Source organism: Aphanomyces astaci, assembly GCF_000520075.1.
Source record: "Aphanomyces astaci strain APO3 unplaced genomic scaffold supercont1.22, whole genome shotgun sequence".
Taxonomy (NCBI): domain Eukaryota; phylum Oomycota; class Saprolegniomycetes; order Saprolegniales; family Verrucalvaceae; genus Aphanomyces; species Aphanomyces astaci.
Window position 1 is genome coordinate 241193 of NW_009798285.1, and position 18571 is coordinate 259763.

The window sequence follows — 18571 nt, forward strand, 5'->3', positions numbered from 1 at the left end:
TTTACGTCTCAACCCAATCTTCGGACTATGATGGCATGTGTTGTGTCTGGTGTACGTAGTACAGGCTACACCCCTGCAGCAAGCATAGTGAAACACCAGTGTCAACTTAGTATTTAAAAGGTTACTATAACCAGGTTCGTATGTACTGAATCTCACCAGCTCTCACTTGATACCACCGAGACTTGCTCACGGCTTGGTGTTGCCCATACACTAGAGCCAATACTGTACATCTTCGGAAAAATGTGTGTGTAAGAGTTCTATTTACTGGTTACTACGTCAATGTCGTCGATGACTGTGAGAGATGTCATAGTGAGTTTGCGCGAGTCGACAAGCACTTTGAACAGCTGCTCCTTGAACGTGTCCGCCACGTCCGCACCTGGCCGCACGACTTCGAGCCATTGCGCCGCCACAGCCCGCAAAATATCATTCCCATCACCACCATCTCGGGCGACCACGTCGCGGCAGTCGGCGGCCAGCGCGGCCATCGCGCCTTTGACGTACCAGTCCATCCACTGAACCGACCGCCACTTGAGGGCAATCACATCATGATGCTTCGTCGAAGCGCGGACGAGCATCGCGGCCTCGTAATCGTCGAGGGCACCGGTCAAGTCGCGCAGCAAACTCTTGAGGTCGCCGCGCCCGGTCAGCGCTCGCTCTCGCCAAGCCCCATTGTCCCCGGCAAGCTGCACGGCCTCGTCGCAGGCGGCGCGCGCAGCGGCCGCCGCGTCCGTCTCGTGTGTGTGCGGAACCAACGCCTTGGCGTGGATTGTGCATTGGTTCACGGCCAACTGGACTTGGACCATGCCGCCATCGTCATGTGCCAACGAAGGAGGACGACCTGAGGACGTCGACGTGGGCTCAGCCGACGATTGGGCGTCGGAACTTGTCAAGGTGGACGACGACACGGGCGAATCACTAACTTGGACTAGGTCGTCGCTCTTCTGCAGCGCAGCTGTGTTTTCATCTGGCAGCACGTCGACGGCCATGGCGGGCGGAAGGGAAGTCTCTTGAGCAGTGGAGCCCCCCCTTGACTTGTAGGGACAGGTCAAATCTTGATCCGAAGAAATAAACGGTGTCGCACAAATGTCTGGCCCCCACGCGGCAGCGCAAGTTTCTGTGAGTTTATGGCCGCTAGTGTCTTCCGTAGTAGTAGAGTTTGTGTTGTCGGATGGTTCCTTGTGGTGGTTGTTTCCAAATGTCCACTCCCCTTGGACAGGTTGAGAACTGGCGGCGATCATTGGGACGTTGTCGCTGGATGTGGGCAAGTCGTGTGGCCCTGCCACGTCATCATGGTCGCGTTCCATCGTTGTCTTCATGACTCCATTTGAAAGTTCAACTTGAACGACGTCGGGCTTTGACGGACGATCACTGTCCTCCTCCGCCAAGGAACTTTCCCCGGCCGCCGTTTCATTGGATTCCACCGGCGTCATCGGGGCATCGTCGGATTGAAGAACGTTCTCGGAATGTTCTTCGTCGACATCTCGTGGTGGGGATTCTGGAGGGTGCAACTCATGGTCCGCTTCGACCACCTCTGACACTTCTGCCGCGTGGGTAGCATTGGAGCTATCGTCTGGTGCGTCCTCGGCATGGGTGGCGTTGCTTTGTCCATCCACGCGGTTGTCGGTCGGTCCTTGAACCTCATCGCTTGCTGCCGCCAAGTCTGCAAGCAGTAGCTCTGCAACGTCAGCAACTCGATCGTCGTCAGTAGTTCCAAGGTCGGGAGAAACTGGGGTCGGTGCAGGTGATCCTTGCCACCACTCGAGAAGTCGGAACGGCGCCACTGTGCGCGCCACGTCGTAGTCGTTCCAAATCGCCCACCAATGACCGAAATACGCTGCAACCGTCAAGACGACAAACACCTGCTGCACCCGTCGCCACCATCGTTCGCGGCGGAGCTTGGCGCTGACTTCCGGGCGGGCTTCCGAGTCGATGCGACACCCGTACTTGCGCTGCCACGCTGCATTCGTCCGCTCGTACTTGACTGCCCATTGTTGTTTCTCCTTCGAACTCGACCACAACCTCGAGTCAATCTCATCGTCAGGAACAAGGGATGCATCCTCGTCTGTATCGATATCGTCGTCGTCGTCGTCGCTGTGGCCATCGTTGGACGAGGACGACGGGGCATATTCGCTGTCGGCCTCGGCTTCGTCAAAGGTCATGTCGTTGAATGGAGATGCGTCAGAATCCGAATAGTTGTCTGCCATGTCCTCGGCGTCATGTGTCTTGTTGGTGTCATGGAGGTCAGCAGTGTCCACAGGCCAGCCAAAGTTCGACGTCGGCGCCGTCATCGCCTGCCGCGAACGTGTGTTTGAATTTTCGTATAAAGTTAGTGGCCTCGTAGTTTTAAATGAAACCTGAATTGCATACCTGGTATTTGTAACGAATTACACGGTTTTCGATTAAAATTGAGTGTAATGTTTTACGGCCCAATCAAATTACTCGATTTTTGGGCTACCATCATCTTGACAGTTCATACCGTTCTGCTTTGACCGCCGCGTGGCTGCTGTACTGTACATGTACTCATGGACACACGGGAATGGTGATGGTTAATACTATTGATCTATTCTACGACTGTCCTCTTGCTGTGGGGTTTCTTCTTCTTCACGTGGGGCAGGGCTTGGGACGACGGCCTTGTCGCCGGCGGCAAAACAATACTCTCCCTAGACTTGACTGGCGACTTGTTGGCACTTCGCTGGCAGAACGGGTGTTTGCGAGGGTCCAAGTACTCGATGCCGTTGTTCACGCTCTTGTCGTAGGCATATGTAGACGCCGGATGCACGACCTAACGTCATTACATGAGATCCTCTCAATTCCACATACAGTATGCAAGTAACCTACCGTGACAAAGTTCTCTTCTGTGATCTGGCTGGCCTTTTGATATCTCTTTTCGCGGTCGTCGTACACCTTGTCCACTTGGTACACTGACGTGGCTTGCAGCGACGTCCGCACTGCCGGCGGCTTCGGCTTGAGCTGTGACTTGGGCAGGAGTTTCTTGGGAACAGTCGCAAGGTAATTCAGCGTGTTTGTCCGAATGTGGGTTTCCACGGGCACTCCAAACGCCGTAGGCTACATCACAATCATGACATGGTGCCATACACTGTACGTGATGTGAATCTCTCTACCTTGGATTGCAGGAACGGCGAGCTAAATATACCAGGCGTCACGGCCGTGCCCACCAAGTGATGCAAGTGTTGTGTGATTCGAACCAGCTCGTCTCGGGACTCTGCGTCCACTCGCGCAGCCTCTGCCTACCCCCAGTCGACACCACCCATATCCGTTACGATATATACAGCGCAGCAGAGGAATCCTGGTTTACCGCGCGTTGGGCATCCAAACGCTGTCGCAATGTATCACGCAGTGCGTGGCCCTTGGCTTCCAGGTCCTTGAGGTAGAGCTTTCGTGTGGCAAAGTTGAGTTTGTACTTTCGACTGGCCCACCCGCGGTATCTCGTCTGAATCACTCGCGCCACGTGGTGGAGTCGTGCCTGCGCTTCGAGATGGATCTGGCGCCGGCGTTCCTGCGACGCTGTGTGTCGGCCTAAATGCCCTCGAAAAACGCGGGCCACGACAATTTCGGCTTCTCTAGAGTTGAGAACAGCGTCACATGAGGCCATGGACGTGCCAGGAGTTTGGAGAGGCTTCAACCTGCATCGAGAAATATCGGCTCGCACGCGCTGTCCTCGATATATCCGCTGGATGCAAATGGCAGCGAGAAGTTCTTTGTTTGCATTGGCAGTGCAGTCTCTACGGGCAAGCAGGCATGCATAACGGTCACCACAGTCGATATATATGGTCGGCAGTACCGAAGAGACACGTCCAGGAGCTCAAGGGTCTTACTTCGGTTGACCCAACATGCATAGAACTCGGCCATGCTTGTCGGTCTGTCTGCCGCTTTTCCGCGGCTCAGCCTTTCGTAACGACTCGAGCCTGCGCTATGTTTAGCGCAATGGAGTTGTCGCATAACTTCCGACGTGAAATAGTGTATGTCGGTTACACTGGCTTATGTTCACAGGACGAAGCATTCATTTGTACACGGATAGTCACGTTGGTGCTTGTAGCTTTATTACCTGTACTGTGCTTATTTATCCCTAGCGACCGGTCTGCCACTTCCGCATATGAAGTTATGGCGATGCCACACATTAGCGGTGTTTCGAACTATAGTCCAAACATGGGTTGTTTAAGTAAGTATTGGTTGGAGACGAACTACTAACGTTATGTGTTACATAGTCAATTTGCCTATGCAGTCTGCACGGTGTGGTGATGTGAGTGGCGCGGGGGGCTTGGCAGCCATGCGACCAGCATCATTCGTATCATACAGTTGGCTAAGAGCACCATGGGGATGCAAAAGAAGAACGCGCTGGCGAGGCCAATGTGTGGTATTTCCAAAACAAGGCTCGTAAACAGAAGCCCAATGGCTAGGAACAAGCAGAACATTGCGCACATCGATTGGTATGTCCAATGCATCGCCCCTCGGCAGCGGCACGATGGTACCACGTTGGATTGACGCTGCTTCGGCACTTGAATATCCAGCTGTGCCAGCGGAGCGTACCCGTGGGTGGATGTCCGCTGTTGATGCCGGTGTTTGAAGCAAAATGACACCGTTGCGCTGGTCGTTTGTGTGTACGTTCGGGTGCATCGCGATCCGTCCTTGACGATCCCAGCGCATTGCATCACTTGGTCGCCAGGCATAGCCTTCTGGACAGGTACCCCCACGAGCCATGGCTTGGTGGTAGACTCGTCATCACTGCCATCGCCATCATCGATTTCGAACGACGTCGGTTCGAAGCGCATGATGCTAATACCAAATGGCAAACTCCCCAAAATCGGTTTCATGGTGTTGGAAGATAATTCATTTATAGAGGAGGAGAGGGTTTCTGAAACATGATAATTTGAAAATCACTTGCAATCGCACATTTGACAGACACATCATCATGGCCGGCCGGAAGTTTGAGGACCTCGTTGATCAGTTCGATAAGTCCAACAGCTACTGCTTGAACGAAGATCCGAGCTTCGGGTATGGGAACTTGTTCATCGGGGATGAGTCGCTCGTGTTGAAGAGCGAAGCCGACGGTACGATGCCATGTTAGAACTGACAAATGTGATCGTGTGCTTTGGTGTGCTAGAACAATTGCTGATCCACTTGGAATTCAAAGAAGCCGTCAAGATCCACTCCATTTCTCTCAAAGCCCCCAAAGACGGTACGTCGTGCTCTCCCTAAGGTCCCTGTTGAATGTGGCACGCAATACTAGACAGCGCGCCTTCTGTGGTCAAACTGTTCGTAAATCGCAACAACTTGGTATTCCGATAGGATCTACAATATGTAGCTTCACCCTGACGTGATGCTTCCATAATGCAGGGATTCTCGGACGTGACAGACATTGAGCCAACGCAAAAGTTGGATTGGACACAAGATCAGTTGCAGTCGGGGACGCCGGTCGAATTGCGCTTCGTCAAGTTTCAACGCGTGACGTCATTGACGGTGCGCCACTATATGACCCGATTCGAGCGATCGATTGAGATGTTAACATGCCTTCTCATTCCATGCAGATTTTCGTGGAAGAGAACCACGGCGGGGAAATCTCGGCGTTGTCCAGCCTCAAGCTGTTCGGTACGAGTCTTCCCATGAGAGATGACGCTAACGTCGCCGCCGGTGGCATGTTCATTAGGCGAATCAATCCAAGGTACCAACATGAACGACTTGAAGAGTCAAGGCCACGAGCATTAAGTGCACCCGCCTTGCAAGTCTCTTAGTACGACTTTCCTAGCACTTTCGTTAGCTCTTATCAACAACGCGCAGAGCACGACCCCATTGAAAGGGGATCAAATCTGGTCATGCCACGTACATCTACACCCCAATGGAGCAGCGCATACCATTCCACTTGCACTTGCTGCGTTGGCTGCAAGCATTCTACTCGGCATGAGAGATACAGGAAGGAGAACTAGCCGGGCACTTCAGTAGCACCAGTCCATCGCATTCGGAGTAGTTCACTCCATGCAAGCATGGCCATGGTTGACGTTGTGCCCACATCTGTTGATTCAATGTATGTCATTACTTATTTTCACAATTTATAGTAGTGTAAAAGCAATTATTTTCATGATTACTAGAATACAATACATATTACAAGTGTAAACACGGTATTTATTGTATTCTATTACACTTGACATCACTGCTTATTCAAACAGATTTCGATTGTTTACACTATTAGATTTCAAAGGGTTATCCGGATAAGGACATTTCAACGAACTCCACAATTATGGATCTCATTTCTCGATTTTGCTGCGCGACGATGCCGCGAATTGAAACGGAGACAAAGCTGGACTTCAAGGACGTGCTCATTCGACCCAAGCGAAGCACCTTGAAGAGCCGATCTCAAGTTGACGTCTCCCGCACGTTCACCTTTCGCAATTCGAAGCGAACATGGACTGGCGTGGTACGTCGTTGTACTACACACCCACCTACCCACGCCTGATTCTTGTGTCTGTAGCCGGTGATTGCCGCCAATATGGACACTGTCGGAACTTTTGAGATGGCAAGAGTTCTCTCGGCGAACCAGTGCATCACGTGCATCCACAAGCACTACACCGTGGACGAGGTAAATGCTACAACTTCAACCAACGACTTGTCAATGCCGTCTGTCTAATTCCAGGCCCTGTGATTTTTCCCCGTGATATTAGTGGAACGCATTTGCACAGAGTGACCCAGACGTGCTGCCGTTCATCGCCGTGAGTGCTGGCACGAGCACTGCGGACTTGGAACGCGTCTCGAGTGTTTTGAATGCGCACGCCGCGATTGCGTTTGTCTGCTTGGACGTAGCGAACGGGTATTCCGAACACTTTGTCGACGCCGTGCGTTTGGTTCGTGCCCAGCACCCGACGCACACCATCATCGCAGGGAACGTCGTGACGGGGGAAATGGTCGAAGAGTTGGTGCTCAGCGGCGCCGACATCATTAAGATCGGTATCGGTCCTGGCTCCGTGTGCACCACTCGCAAACAGACGGGCGTGGGGTATCCGCAGCTGTCGGCTGTGCTCGAGAGCGCCGATGCCGCGCATGGACTTCGCGGGCACGTCATTTCCGACGGTGGATGCACCTGCCCGGGGGACGTGGCCAAGGCCTTTGGCGCAGGGTACGTACTTTCGTTGCCCTCTCTCCCTCGTACAAGTGCCTGGAATATATGACCAAACCTTGTCATCCTATGATTTGACATGTATCTTTTCGATTTTGACAGTGTTTTTGTGTCAGAATTTGATATTGTCCTTTTACCCAAAATTTGACTTTTATGCCGATTCGCCAAACCTATCGATCGATTGTTTGTATTAATCGTCCAGTGTCACACTAATTGAAGTCACACACTAATTTGATGTTGCATTGGTCTGAAGAGTGGATATGATTGGCTACTTCATTCTTGATCTGGGTTTTGATTGGTTTATATCACTTGTGTGCCGATATTGGTGCTGCTCATTCGATTGAGAGCTCCCCCGACTCCAATTTCGAATCGACTTGAAATACTAGTACTACTATTAATACGTAGTAGTACTAGGCCATGCTTCGATATTTTATATTTATGATTTTCGACAGGTCTTAAATTCGTGGAAATAGTTTCTTGCTTTTGTACAGAATTCAATCGACAACTTATATATATATATATATATTGACTATAATGTTAGAGCGGACTTTGTCATGTTGGGTGGGATGCTCGCCGGGCACGACGAGAGTGGTGGGGACGTGATAGAAACGACCGATGGGCAATTGGTCAAGCGTTTCTACGGCATGAGTTCTGCGACCGCGATGAAGAAACATGCGGGGGGAGTGGCCGAGTACCGTTCCAGCGAGGGCAAGAGCGTCACGGTGCCGTATCGGGGGCCCGTGGACAAGACGATCAAGGACATCTTGGGCGGTGTCCGCTCCACGTGCACATATGTTGGCGCTGGCCAGTTGAAGGAGCTCACCAAGGTGCGTTTACCACATGCATGGGGGGGATTATACTGTAGCTCACAGAGTTCGAGTTGTGCAGCGCACCACGTTCATTCGAGTGAGCCAGCAACTCAACGAAGTGTTTGGCAAAGCCCCCAACGAACAAGAAGAGGACGCACGTGTAACGTTAGCCACGAAAGCCCAGACCACGACCTAGACGACCTGCAAGTGTCTTATCCCTTTGATTCCACGGAAAAACAACTGAAAACTAGTGCCAATATCGTTCATAACGTTATGACAAAGCGTGTCATCAATGCACTTTTGGGTGAGTCAGTTTGGGAATAAACGTTTCAAATAATTCGTCAGTGAAATAGACTGAAAGATCTAATATTCTGGTGTTAGCTCCTCGTTTTTTCCATAAGTTACATGGCGAACGAAATTGTACTAAGTTAATCAAGTATTTAGAAAAACGAGTGTCTGGATACCACAAAAAGTCAAATATTTATTCAGAACATTTCGCCAAAAATCCCAAATTGTGATATAAAAAATGTGCCAATTTCGTCATGTATAGCCAGTGCAGTGCACCTACTGTACCTGTCCGTACATTTGGAAGAATTCTACTATTATTACTACGTCGTAATATATATTTCAAATCTGCATCTAGATGATTTCACCAAGATTTATTTTGAATGCTCTATGGACTTTCGGCAAAAAAATGGAAATCGTGTATACTCCGGAGTACTTCGAATTAACTATTTTACTTCGAAGTATGAGTTAGTTTATGTTATGGTCTTGTCAAGTATCGGCAGACAATCGATCGACCATTCAAAACCAAAAACAATTTAAAATAACTTTTTTGGAGGCGTCGGAGTAGAATGGACATAACTTTAAGAGTCCGTTACGATATTTGAGTTTTGAGAAGTGATTCCAAAAGACAAGACGCGCCGCTTTCACCTCATAGTTGAATTATCTGTTTAGACAATGAACTTCACAGATAAATTTGTTACTTTCTAAGCATTTGGACTCACATTTTGATAATCAATTTAGGATATCTTTGTTTATCTTAAAGTATGTATGTGTCGGGGCATTGAAAGTCTGTGTTTAGGGTAAGCCGTTACAACAGTTTCATATATTTTATAGAAGGGTATTGTTTTATAGAGTTATATTTCTTTTGTGGAAGGAGCCCGTGTCGACAAGGGTACTTCAAACCCAATCCTGAATGACTGTTACCAATGTCTTCTGCGCCGTTTTTGAGTTTCATTCACGTGACGGAATGGCCAGCATTATATGACAGAGGTTTTGACTCGAACAAATAACGAGGTGTGATTGGGCAATTCAAAGTTGGTTAAGGGTGCGTCTGGTAACATTTCAAAAATAATACTACTATTCCATTTTCTCGCAAAATGGGATTAACCAAAATGCCATTTTCAAAATGGAGGTAAAAGGTCTATTTGGTAATATGGCGTTTTGAACCTCTTCAACAAGTAAATCCCACTTGGAATTATTGGATTTGGGTTAAAACTCTTCGAACAAGACATGTTTCAATATTGATCAGATTTGTTGAATTCGGCTCCAAAATGGGGTTTTGGGGCTGACTGTGAATTGCAATATTTCCGGTTACCTGACACACCCTAAGTTATCTTGTTTTTTACGTTAGCCAATCAAGTCCACTCTTCGACCCATTCAACATCGAATTAGTGTGTGTCTTAAATTAGTGTGTTACTGGACCTTTTTTACATACAAAAGTCAGTACAAATAATCGAATGATAGATTTGGCGAATGTTTTTAACCCATGAAAGGGGTAAAAGGGTACGATGCAAATCGACGGTTCTCATTGGTGGAAGGTTTAGAATGCTGGTCAGAAGGACGGAAGATTATTGCATTTCAAAGAGCATGGACACGAACTCACCACGGCTGTCCCAGTTCACTCGCGCGGCGCTGGTGGGTTTCTTGGTCGTGGTGCCGGTCATCCTGGTAGTTCATGAGTGAACCAACGCAACGCAACGTGTGTATCTAACTATGACTGTACATGGACATAGGTGCTGGTAGCGTCGTGGTCGGCTTTGCTTCCCTTGGCTATGTTGTACCTACCACCAAGTCTGTTCGCCCTGGCCGTAGCTACCTCTCACCGCCGCCAGAATACGCACATCCGAGACATCGACACCGACGCCCTGGTGCGTCTCTTCCTCGGAGGCTTCTTCCCAGGCGTGATCCTTGCTATGTTGGCCGAGACGGTGTTGACCGTCGCAGGACTCGGCGTCTTCCTCGCGCTAGACCACGGGGATATTCTCGGGCAAATCCAGCAATATCGTGCGCAGCATCCCCCTCCCGCCAACGCTACTTTGAATGTGGGGGACGTTTTGTCGCATATTCGCATTCGGCACTCGCTCAGCGTACTGCTCGGGATGGCCTTCATGGCGTTCGTAGTCGCCGGCGCGGTCGAAGAATCCATCAAGACTTGGCTCGTCCTGCGAGGACCTTGCTTCATTCGCCCTTCGACGTGGTCCCATGGCGCCACGTCATCGACCTTGTCCGTCAATCCCCCTACGGATGCCGCCGCCGCTACGCCGCCATTCCACTTCGTTCTGAGCTTTGCCGCTGTCGGGTGTGGGTTTGCAACCATAGAGAACGTCTCGTACGCGTTTCTAACCCCCACGCTCGCGTTGCAAATTTGGGCGGCTGCCGTCCGCGGCCTTTTGGCCACGCCGCTGCACATGATCTGTGCTACTCTCACTGGCATGCAACTAGTATTACTACCTCCGACGACTAGTACCTCCAAACTGTTCAGCAGACGCGTCGGCCGCGCCATGCTGCCAGGCATCGTCCTCCACGGCGCGTACGACCTCCAATCGTTTTTGTTTACGTTTTGGCTCAATGACGACGACAACATCATGTCGTTTGGAGCGTCGGCGCTGTGCTTGGTGGTCGGAGGTTTGTACTTGAACTACCTGCGCGGGCACATTCACTGGACCGACAACTACCATCCTGTAGGCCTCGTCGACGATGACTCGGCTTCGATGCTGGTCTAAGTGGTCGTGGGGATGGTAGGGTAGGTAGATTAATATCTTAACAAGCCTGAAAGGATATCTCGACTGGGAAAGATGAAGACGCTCATGCAGCAGGTTGCTTTGGGGGGCCACCGCGGCCACGGCCCCGTCCACGCCCGCCGCTGCTCTTGCCCTTTCGATGCTTCTTGTCCTGGTCCGGTTTCTTCAATGCTTGGACCTTTTTGAACAGTGGCGATTTCTGCAGCATGTCTGGCAAGATGAACAGCTTCACTTGGCTCCCGCGGACGTAGACCTGTTCCAGGCGGCTGATCTGACCGTCCCGACCCGTCAATGTGACCTGTTTCAGCTGGCAGTTCATACTGTCTTCGCTCTCAACCAAGTGGCCTCTGTAAATTTCTCCGTTCTTGAGCTCCAATGTGATCGCATGTCCCTCGCCTTCATGCAGCAGGCTCAACGGCACTCCCAACGACTTGGACATTTCTTCTTGCTGCTGTGTGGTGAGCAAAATGCGATTCCATGGCCCTCTGAAACTCAATACCTTGCACATATAATATTTCCCCCCGCACCACGCATATCCACCTCCAAGCATATCCGGACCACTAGATTATCCGGATAAATTGGTGTCGCACTTCAACATGAAATTGAAGGCGGCCAACGGTATCGCTAGACACGACACAACTGTACACAGTGCCCACACACGATGAGATGCTATGTCATCGTTTAGGTTTAATGTCGATGGTGGATAGCTGCTGGATGGCGCTGGATTCAATGGCGTGAAAAATCTGAACGATGGCATTCATAAGCCACTCGCTCATATCAGCCGCCGTGTCCTCGTCATCGTCTGGATGGGGTTGCGTGGGGCCTTCCGAATGTGGGGACAGTGGTATCGACGGCTCAGTTGAGTCTTTGGTGGCGCGACATCGAAACAAACTGCGGGCGTGTGTGGCTGGCTTGGGATTTTGCTCAAACCCGAGCCGCCTCCCGGACGCGACCAACGCACGATCGAGTACAATCCTACCACCGTGGCACATGAGTCGTTTGGTCGTTTCGAAGTCATGCATGTGTACCATCCACTGACACTAAAGGCAATGGACTGTCGCGGCAACGGAAATTTGGCGTCTTCGGCAATGTTGCGCAGCACAATCACATGGCGATCGACAGACTCCCGCACAAACTTGAGCAGCACGTTCAGCACCAGGGGGTGGCCAGGGCTGATGCCATCGACGACCATCACTTGCGTGTAGCACGTGGCAGCGTCCACAACTTCCAAGCACTAACATAAAAACCCATCCCCCATGACCCCCCCTACGTAAGGGGACGTTTTTCGGTTATATATGTACCTGCACCCTCCACATCGATGTCGTGGCCGACATTGTGAGTGCGTCCCATAAGCACTTGGCATAAGTGTCCAAAACCGTCATCACATTGCGATTACGCACGGCGTCGACGACGTCCCCGCCGTGGAAGAGCTTGACTTCGTGCTGCAAGTCGTCCCCCATGTAGCTCTTGTGCACGTCCAGCGCAGCGAGCGTTTTGCTCTCGACTTGGCTGATAATCCAGCGGTATCCCTTGGCTCGAAACGCACTGTCCACGAGCGTGTGGTTGGATCCTGGGTCGGGCTCCAGCATCTACAGTGACCTTGTTAAATATATAGGTTCCGTTATCACGTTCGTGGATATAATATATATAGGGCGTACGGCGTCGAATTTGTAGCCTTTCATGCTGCCGCCACTGGTGGACACGCCAAAGCTGTTGCGACTGCTGCGGTTGGAGTTGACGCTGCGGTTGCTCGTATTCAGCAGGGACAGGTGGCTACGGACGCTGGCCAGCACGCCTTTGGTGTGGTGCCGACTGTTTCTTCGGCCAGACCCCCCACCACCGGGCAAACCACTCGACGAGAATGCTTTGCTCAGTCGATGGGCTTTGGACGACGCCGTGGCCTCTCGCGAGTCGGTTGAGTGGATGGTGGTGTTGGGGGTGTTGGTCGTTGTTGAGGGGGGACGGGGAGTGATGGGCAGTGCGTCATGAGGGATGTCATGCACGGACACTTGGGGGCTGACTACGTGTACACTGGGGGGGGGCACGTTGACCCGCCTCGACTTGGACGCGAGGCATCCCATGCTAAAGCACGTCTATAAATAAGACGCGGTCGTTTTTCGCCGCCTGGAAGTGTGACATTTCGTGGCATGAAACTGTTTGCTGGGGATGACTTTTTTACAGCTTCCTAGTATTACTGTATGTATGGGGGTTGGTTCCAACAAGTCGTCATTTGGTGGTCGAGAGTCGTTCTCGATGAACCCGAATCATCCTGAGAGGGGATATCATTAGCTACCTGGTAATAGAGCTCGTTGGCCGTAACATGACAATGATTATTGGGGCCTCCACCAAGTTTCGCCGTCCGAGCGTAATCTTAAACTATTGCGAAACCGAACTTATTTGTAACTGCTTCAGTTTAGCAAAGTCGGAATCTCATTTACACTTTGAATGGGCCACGGCGCCAGCGTCGCGTCAACAGCGCCTCACTGGACCGCTACGAAGACGACTCTAAGGCTCATCAACGTCAAGGCCAAGAAGGGTGGCCATCGCAAAGATCGAAATTCGAGGACTCCGAGTAGCACCAACGCCGCCGATGATGACGAGGACAACTGCCCGCTGCCCCCGGGTCTGCACCACGCACCTCCTTTTCTTCACCACAAAACCACATCGCGGATCAAACCACGGTCGTCCAAGGGCAAACCTGACCAAGTACGTTAAGGTGCCTGTTCGGTGTTTCAGTCACATCAGCTCAACCGCTCCTATGGCACCAAGAATTGATTCTACACAAGTGCATTGCGTTTCGAACGTTAAGTTGCTTTGGCGTAGGACATCCCTTGTCACTCTCTAGTAGACATGCAATTCCGTGCCGATGGGTATCAGTGGATTGCCGATGCGCTGGAAAAGGAGACGAAAGCGGCGCTTCGACAGGTGCGCGACCGCGTCGGCCGGGATCGCCACGTCCCCCAAGTCCGATTCTTCACCACCAACGGCGACGGCATCGACTTGGTGCGATGCCGCCTCGTAGACATGCCTCTCGAGTCGTTCAGCCGTTGTATATGGGGCACGTTCACTTCCACGATGACGTACGACGATTGGTCTGTCCAGGTACTAAACGGTACAGTGATCAGTCAGATTTGTGGTCATCTGCAGGTTGTGTTATGTATCAGTGCCTCGAACGACTGGACGATAACACGTGCTACTGCCGTGTTGTGTTTGACCACGGCATTGCGACCAACGTACCCCTCCGCCTCAACATTCTGCAGCGACAAGTGCGAACAAAGGACCGTGTGGTGATTGTCCTGCGCAACGTTGTCGAAGACAACGAGTTCCCACTACCCCCTCAATCGGTGCGACTGCTCATGAACGGCTGGTACGAATACTGCAATAATCTCCATGGGCATGGCAAATGTGTGCTGGTTGTTTCTCACGATGACGTTGTTCATGGAACAAGGTTCGTGTTTGATCGAGATCACCAGAATGCCACGTTAGCGCGCACGTTGGTGCAATGCCATGCCACACGCACAGACAACAACTTGAGTGAAGAACAAGAGATCCAGCGAGCAAAGGACCCACCACATTACAACCGCCCGCGGACACCGTGGCTGCGGCAGCTAGTGGGTCGGCTATTCGACGCCGTCGACGCGACGAATACCGCCAAGCTCCACGTGTCCCCTCCAGAGGCTGCAAACCTTGTCATCCGCAAGCATAGCGCTGCCTCAAACGGCAACTACCTCGAGTCCAGATGACAGGAGCTGGGGTTCGTACAGGTGTAATCATCGTAACGAAGTCTGGAGATTGTTGTGTCGCATTGTGAATTTCACAACATTGACAGGGGCATGAAACGGTTTTCCCGGATAACGATAATTATCCGGATGTCCCATGCATCGTGTGGGATTGGTTGACCATTTCAGTCGTGAACGTCCCCGAAGCATCATGCCAAGCCAAGATTGGATCCGCGTCCTTCGCGGCGTTGGTCTCGTGGCCGAGCAAGTGGCTAAGAACTCCAAGCCACTAGAGGAGCAATCCAAGCGCGTATTGAGTCACGCCGCGGACTTGATCACCCTAGCCCCGCAGCTGTTTACGTCGGTCCCACCTACGTTGTCCGAGCCTTCTGCCACCACCAGTGCAACCGACGATGACAACTTACAGCATGAGTTTTCGTCCCTTTCCACTACTACGCCATCTAACGACGTTGCTTCGACTGCATTGCCCCCAGCATCGCCTGCACCAGAAGTTCCACCTTCAACTCCATCGCAGCCATATTCGCCGCCACGTCCTCAACCGACGCAACTGGAGGCACTGCGTCCGTCGATCGAGGCCAAGGAATGGACAGAAAAGCACGTGCCATCGTCGCCCTTGGCCCGCATCGTCGGATTCGGCGCGTTGGCCGCGCGCCTCGCCGTCGGCACCGCCACGGCCGTGATCCAGAACCAAGGCAGCAGCGAGAAGAAGTCGATCCACCAAGCATTTGTGTCGGACGCGAACGCCGAACGACTCGCGGATGCCCTCTGTACCATGCGTGGGGTACGACCCCTATTCCATCAACATTTATATTGTGATTTGTTCTACTCAAAACATTCCCTCCGGTGGTTGGTTGAATGAACCGCCGAACAATCACCGGACCTTCGAAATTTCATATAAAACTAAGTTGTAGGGGTATCTTTGTGACTGCAATACTACACTCAATCTTTTTAGCCAATCAAATTGCAACATTCATTCTCTATAGCCAATCATACTCATTTTCTAGATTAGTTGGCGATTTCATCAATCCCCCAAAATAGGCAAATTTGACTGAAAAGCACAATATATTCCCTCGTTTTAAGAACCTCCTCTCACACGGACGCCACCAACGTGTAGGCCGCGCTGAAGCTTGGGCAAATGCTTAGCATCCAAGACGAGAACTTGATTCCGCCGCAGCTGGCCGCCGCCCTCGATCGAGTCCGACAAGGGTGCGCACCTCGACAATCTGATATCACGATATTTAAAAAAATTTTTTTTTTATATTAACCGACATGAATTGCGGAACTGTAGCGCCCATATCATGCCCAAGTCGCAATTATTTGCCCAGCTGACCAAAGAGTGGGGCCCAGAGTGGCGTGATCACTTTGAGGCGTTCGACGACGTGCCCCTCGCCGCTGCTTCCATTGGCCAAGTAAGCTGTAAATAATATGTATATAATGATCTACAACATATTATTAATCTATTAGAATATTATTTGATACAACAGGTACACAAAGCCACGCTGGTCACTGGCGAAGTGGTGGCCGTGAAAGTGCAATACCCAGGGGTGGCCGAGAGTATTTCAAGCGATTTGCTGAATCTCAAGCGCCTGGTCACGTACATGAATGTCTTTCCCAAGGGTTTGTATATTGATGAAATCATTCGGTACGATTAATATATATATATGGTGGTTCCCATATATATATAAATATATATATATATATAAAAATATATATATATATATATATATATATGGGAACCACCCCCAGGACGCTGCATCTCGATGAATATATCTTTATTATTTTTGATATGTTGCCTGTCATATATTGATTAATATATGCAGGGTCGGGCAAGAAGAATTGACGGCCGAGTGCAATTACACTCAAGAAGCCGAAAACCAAACGATTTTCAAAACTTTAGTGGATGACTATGAGCTGTCGAGGCATTTCATCGTGCCGACGGTGTACCCCGATCTGTCGACGAACCGCATCCTGACCACAAGTTTTATCGAAGGCGTCCCTCTGGACAAGATCGTGCTGTTGTCTCAAGAGGTATATATATATATATATATATATATATATATATATATTGTCCTTTCAGCCAAAAATTGGATTGATTTGTGTGGTGATTCGCCAAATCTATCGATCGATTCTTTGTACGGAATTTTGTATGTAACTGCCGCCGATTCTTGTGTACGTTATTTGGTTGTGTCCATTCATTCTCCATGTCGATCTAGTTTAGAATAAACACTATATATATTTGTCGTTTCAGTTGGATTGATTTATGTGCTGCTTGGCCAAATTCTAGTGTTTTTGGACAGTAAAGTATTTGGGAAGCCCTTCACACTATTTGAAGTCACAACACACTACGTCGATAGTTGCAGGAGTTTGATTGGCCACTTGAATAGTGTTCTGAGGTTTGATTGGTCGATCGATTATCTGTCGATTTGGTTATTCTGCTCATTCGATTGAGCTTCCCACTGCAAATTATTCGAATCCAATGGACAATATATGTGTAACTCAAAAATGGTGGCATCCCGTTGGACACTTTTTCAATTATATATATATTATATCTTCTGACCAATATATATAATATATATATGTAGATTCGCAATCACGTGGCACGACAGCTGCTCCAGCTGACCATCCACGAGTTGTTTGTGTGGCGGTTCATGCAGACCGATCCAAACTGGAGCAACTTTCTGTACGACCCCGAGAGCGGAAAGATCGGCCTGATCGATTTTGGGGCCGCCCGGGCCTACCCCAAGGAATTTGTAGACACATATTTCGACATTGTATGGGGCGCCGCCCAACTGGACGCCAATGCCATGATGGACTCGTCGTTCAAGCTCGGGTTTCTTACTGGTATTGATTGTATATATATTGTCGAAATGATAGTACAAATTTGGGGAGGGGGTGCAATCGAATCGCGCCGACCAAACCGATCCACAATCGACCTGATTGGTTGAATTTCATTTAGAAGGTTTTGATTGGTTAATAATTTTGAGCTCATCTGAAGTAGCCAATCAAATCGATTTAAATTCCAACGAAAAACCACCCCACAACACGGAATTTCACTCGAAAGTTCGAGTATTATTTATGTATTACTGGAGATTTGGTATGAATATCTATCTATATGGCCCCAATCTCTCCCATGGGTCAGTCTAAGTTACTTGTCGATGATTGGCTACAATCCTTTTGACGTTACTACTGGAATGGGTGAAATACATATTAGCCAATCAGATGTCTTGGCACGGGTTGTTGCTCTTGGATGAACGCACCATGAAGAATTGGGGAATTTTCTTGAAGAATATCGACAATATATATATATATATATATTATTTCTATAATTCTCATTGATCGGTTGTAGGGGACGAGTCCAAGGACATGCTCGCCGCCCATGAAGCGGCGGGGATGGTCGTGGGAGAGCCATTTGCGTCGGCCGAACCATTTGACTTTCACGGCAGTCAGTTGACGCGCCGTCTCGCCAAACATACCGAGATGTTTATGTCAGGTGCGACATATATATACTAGTCTTTATATTTCGATGCTTGGAGCTATATTTATTTATATAGATTTGGAGATATATTTATATATATATATATTGACAACATGGGCATGTAGGCCGGTTGACGCCGCCGCCGCGCGAAGTATACTCGCTCCATCGAAAGCTCGCCGGCGCCTTCCTCATGTGCATCAAGCTCAAGGCTGTGATTCCATGCCGAGATGTGCTGGAAGATGTGGCGAAACTGTATCACAAACAGTAGCTGACATCGCCTATCGTCATACTAGTTTGCCTAAGAGCTGGGATAATCGCATTAGAATTCATAGCTGTTCCCTTGTCACAGAAACCCTTGGAGCTCCCCTCTTGTGTAGCATACTGTATCCCTTACG

At 50.1% G+C, this 18571-nt stretch overlaps 9 protein-coding genes across 12 annotated transcripts; 5 read left to right on the forward strand and 4 right to left on the reverse strand.

The window, feature by feature from the left end:
• Positions 1 to 241: 241 nt before the first annotated feature.
• On the reverse strand, positions 242 to 2288 carry H257_09201 (hypothetical protein; the record flags this gene model as incomplete). Its single annotated transcript, XM_009835344.1, has 1 exon — positions 242 to 2288. One exon carries the CDS (start codon positions 2286 to 2288, stop codon positions 258 to 260), a length of 2031 nt encoding a protein of 676 aa, XP_009833646.1. The 3' UTR covers positions 242 to 257.
• Positions 2289 to 2529: 241 nt separating this feature from the next.
• On the reverse strand, positions 2530 to 4790 carry H257_09202 (hypothetical protein; the record flags this gene model as incomplete). Its single annotated transcript, XM_009835345.1, has 7 exons — positions 2530 to 2782; positions 2839 to 3066; positions 3123 to 3248; positions 3317 to 3581; positions 3645 to 3743; positions 3803 to 3926; positions 4316 to 4790. 7 exons carry the CDS (start codon positions 4788 to 4790, stop codon positions 2561 to 2563), a joined length of 1539 nt encoding a protein of 512 aa, XP_009833647.1. The 3' UTR covers positions 2530 to 2560.
• Positions 4791 to 4899: 109 nt separating this feature from the next.
• On the forward strand, positions 4900 to 5944 carry H257_09203 (hypothetical protein). The gene is made up of 6 exons (XM_009835346.1): positions 4900 to 5069; positions 5123 to 5197; positions 5249 to 5295; positions 5356 to 5478; positions 5547 to 5607; positions 5666 to 5944. The coding sequence occupies exons 1-6, from the start codon at positions 4931 to 4933 to the stop codon at positions 5722 to 5724; spliced, it is 504 nt and encodes a 167-aa protein (XP_009833648.1). The 5' UTR covers positions 4900 to 4930; the 3' UTR covers positions 5725 to 5944.
• A 333-nt stretch (positions 5945 to 6277) lies between these two features.
• Positions 6278 to 8367, forward strand: H257_09204. Of its 2 annotated transcripts, XM_009835347.1 has the most exons (6): positions 6278 to 6430; positions 6485 to 6592; positions 6675 to 7126; positions 7668 to 7953; positions 8015 to 8239; positions 8317 to 8367. In XM_009835347.1, exons 1-5 carry the CDS (start codon positions 6287 to 6289, stop codon positions 8129 to 8131), a joined length of 1107 nt encoding a protein of 368 aa, XP_009833649.1. In that variant the 5' UTR covers positions 6278 to 6286; the 3' UTR covers positions 8132 to 8239; positions 8317 to 8367. The 2 variants fall into 2 exon arrangements, with proteins under 2 accessions (XP_009833649.1, XP_009833650.1); XM_009835348.1 differs by lacking the exon at positions 8317 to 8367 and having other exon boundaries at positions 8015 to 8302.
• Positions 8368 to 9767: 1400 nt separating this feature from the next.
• On the forward strand, positions 9768 to 11429 carry H257_09205. Of its 2 annotated transcripts, XM_009835349.1 has the most exons (3): positions 9768 to 9888; positions 9954 to 10845; positions 10906 to 11429. In XM_009835349.1, the coding sequence occupies exons 1-3, from the start codon at positions 9808 to 9810 to the stop codon at positions 10941 to 10943; spliced, it is 1011 nt and encodes a 336-aa protein (XP_009833651.1). In that variant the 5' UTR covers positions 9768 to 9807; the 3' UTR covers positions 10944 to 11429. The 2 variants fall into 2 exon arrangements, with proteins under 2 accessions (XP_009833651.1, XP_009833652.1); XM_009835350.1 differs by having other exon boundaries at positions 9954 to 11429.
• On the reverse strand, positions 10951 to 11428 carry H257_09206 (hypothetical protein). The gene has a single exon (XM_009835351.1). The coding sequence runs from the start codon at positions 11398 to 11400 to the stop codon at positions 11026 to 11028; it is 375 nt and encodes a 124-aa protein (XP_009833653.1). The 5' UTR covers positions 11401 to 11428; the 3' UTR covers positions 10951 to 11025.
• A 201-nt stretch (positions 11430 to 11630) lies between the features above and the next one.
• On the reverse strand, positions 11631 to 13050 carry H257_09207 (hypothetical protein). Its single transcript, XM_009835352.1, has 4 exons — positions 12620 to 13050; positions 12263 to 12550; positions 11990 to 12195; positions 11631 to 11936 (listed from the first exon to the last, which is right to left on the reverse strand). Exons 1-4 carry the CDS (start codon positions 13040 to 13042, stop codon positions 11636 to 11638), a joined length of 1218 nt encoding a protein of 405 aa, XP_009833654.1. The 5' UTR covers positions 13043 to 13050; the 3' UTR covers positions 11631 to 11635.
• Positions 13051 to 13379: 329 nt separating this feature from the next.
• H257_09208 lies at positions 13380 to 14766 on the forward strand. Of its 2 annotated transcripts, XM_009835354.1 has the most exons (4): positions 13380 to 13667; positions 13785 to 14063; positions 14126 to 14328; positions 14410 to 14766. In XM_009835354.1, the coding sequence occupies exons 1-4, from the start codon at positions 13407 to 13409 to the stop codon at positions 14702 to 14704; spliced, it is 1038 nt and encodes a 345-aa protein (XP_009833656.1). In that variant the 5' UTR covers positions 13380 to 13406; the 3' UTR covers positions 14705 to 14766. The 2 variants fall into 2 exon arrangements, with proteins under 2 accessions (XP_009833656.1, XP_009833655.1); XM_009835353.1 differs by having other exon boundaries at positions 13785 to 14328.
• A 102-nt stretch (positions 14767 to 14868) lies between these two features.
• Positions 14869 to 18528, forward strand: H257_09209 (Atypical/ABC1/ABC1-A protein kinase). The gene is made up of 8 exons (XM_009835355.1): positions 14869 to 15482; positions 15816 to 15907; positions 15990 to 16110; positions 16186 to 16343; positions 16522 to 16729; positions 17284 to 17542; positions 18048 to 18191; positions 18302 to 18528. Exons 1-8 carry the CDS (start codon positions 14892 to 14894, stop codon positions 18442 to 18444), a joined length of 1716 nt encoding a protein of 571 aa, XP_009833657.1. The 5' UTR covers positions 14869 to 14891; the 3' UTR covers positions 18445 to 18528.
• The last annotated feature ends 43 nt before the right edge of the window (positions 18529 to 18571 follow it).

What these genes read in the sequence shown, in the direction of transcription:
- H257_09203 (XM_009835346.1), top strand. Translation starts at nt 4,931, where the DNA reads ATGGCCGGCCGGAAGTTTGAGGACCTCGTTGATCAGTTCGATAAGTCC. An exon ending in GTTGAAGAGCGAAGCCGACG is followed by an intron (nt 5,070 to 5,122) that starts GTACGATGCCAT and finishes TTGGTGTGCTAG; the next exon opens with AACAATTGCTGATCCACTTG. An exon ending in GTCCAGCCTCAAGCTGTTCG is followed by an intron (nt 5,608 to 5,665) that starts GTACGAGTCTTC and finishes CATGTTCATTAG; the next exon opens with GCGAATCAATCCAAGGTACC.
- H257_09207 (XM_009835352.1), bottom strand. Translation starts at nt 13,042, where the DNA reads ATGGGATGCCTCGCGTCCAAGTCGAGGCGGGTCAACGTGCCCCCCCCC. An exon ending in AAGGCTACAAATTCGACGCC is followed by an intron (nt 12,551 to 12,619) that starts GTACGCCCTATA and finishes AGGTCACTGTAG; the next exon opens with ATGCTGGAGCCCGACCCAGG. An exon ending in GCCTTTAGTGTCAGTGGATG is followed by an intron (nt 11,937 to 11,989) that starts GTACACATGCAT and finishes CCACGGTGGTAG; the next exon opens with GATTGTACTCGATCGTGCGT.
- H257_09205 (XM_009835350.1), top strand. Translation starts at nt 9,808, where the DNA reads ATGGACACGAACTCACCACGGCTGTCCCAGTTCACTCGCGCGGCGCTG. An exon ending in TCGTGGTGCCGGTCATCCTG is followed by an intron (nt 9,889 to 9,953) that starts GTAGTTCATGAG and finishes ACATGGACATAG; the next exon opens with GTGCTGGTAGCGTCGTGGTC.
- H257_09209 (XM_009835355.1), top strand. Translation starts at nt 14,892, where the DNA reads ATGCCAAGCCAAGATTGGATCCGCGTCCTTCGCGGCGTTGGTCTCGTG. An exon ending in CCGCTGCTTCCATTGGCCAA is followed by an intron (nt 16,111 to 16,185) that starts GTAAGCTGTAAA and finishes TTGATACAACAG; the next exon opens with GTACACAAAGCCACGCTGGT. An exon ending in TACCGAGATGTTTATGTCAG is followed by an intron (nt 18,192 to 18,301) that starts GTGCGACATATA and finishes ATGGGCATGTAG; the next exon opens with GCCGGTTGACGCCGCCGCCG.
- H257_09204 (XM_009835347.1), top strand. Translation starts at nt 6,287, where the DNA reads ATGCCGCGAATTGAAACGGAGACAAAGCTGGACTTCAAGGACGTGCTC. An exon ending in AGCGAACATGGACTGGCGTG is followed by an intron (nt 6,431 to 6,484) that starts GTACGTCGTTGT and finishes TTGTGTCTGTAG; the next exon opens with CCGGTGATTGCCGCCAATAT. An exon ending in AGCACTACACCGTGGACGAG is followed by an intron (nt 6,593 to 6,674) that starts GTAAATGCTACA and finishes CCGTGATATTAG; the next exon opens with TGGAACGCATTTGCACAGAG.
- H257_09206 (XM_009835351.1), bottom strand. Translation starts at nt 11,400, where the DNA reads ATGTCCAAGTCGTTGGGAGTGCCGTTGAGCCTGCTGCATGAAGGCGAG.
- H257_09208 (XM_009835354.1), top strand. Translation starts at nt 13,407, where the DNA reads ATGGGCCACGGCGCCAGCGTCGCGTCAACAGCGCCTCACTGGACCGCT. An exon ending in ACGACGATTGGTCTGTCCAG is followed by an intron (nt 14,064 to 14,125) that starts GTACTAAACGGT and finishes GTTATGTATCAG; the next exon opens with TGCCTCGAACGACTGGACGA. An exon ending in CGACTGCTCATGAACGGCTG is followed by an intron (nt 14,329 to 14,409) that starts GTACGAATACTG and finishes TCATGGAACAAG; the next exon opens with GTTCGTGTTTGATCGAGATC.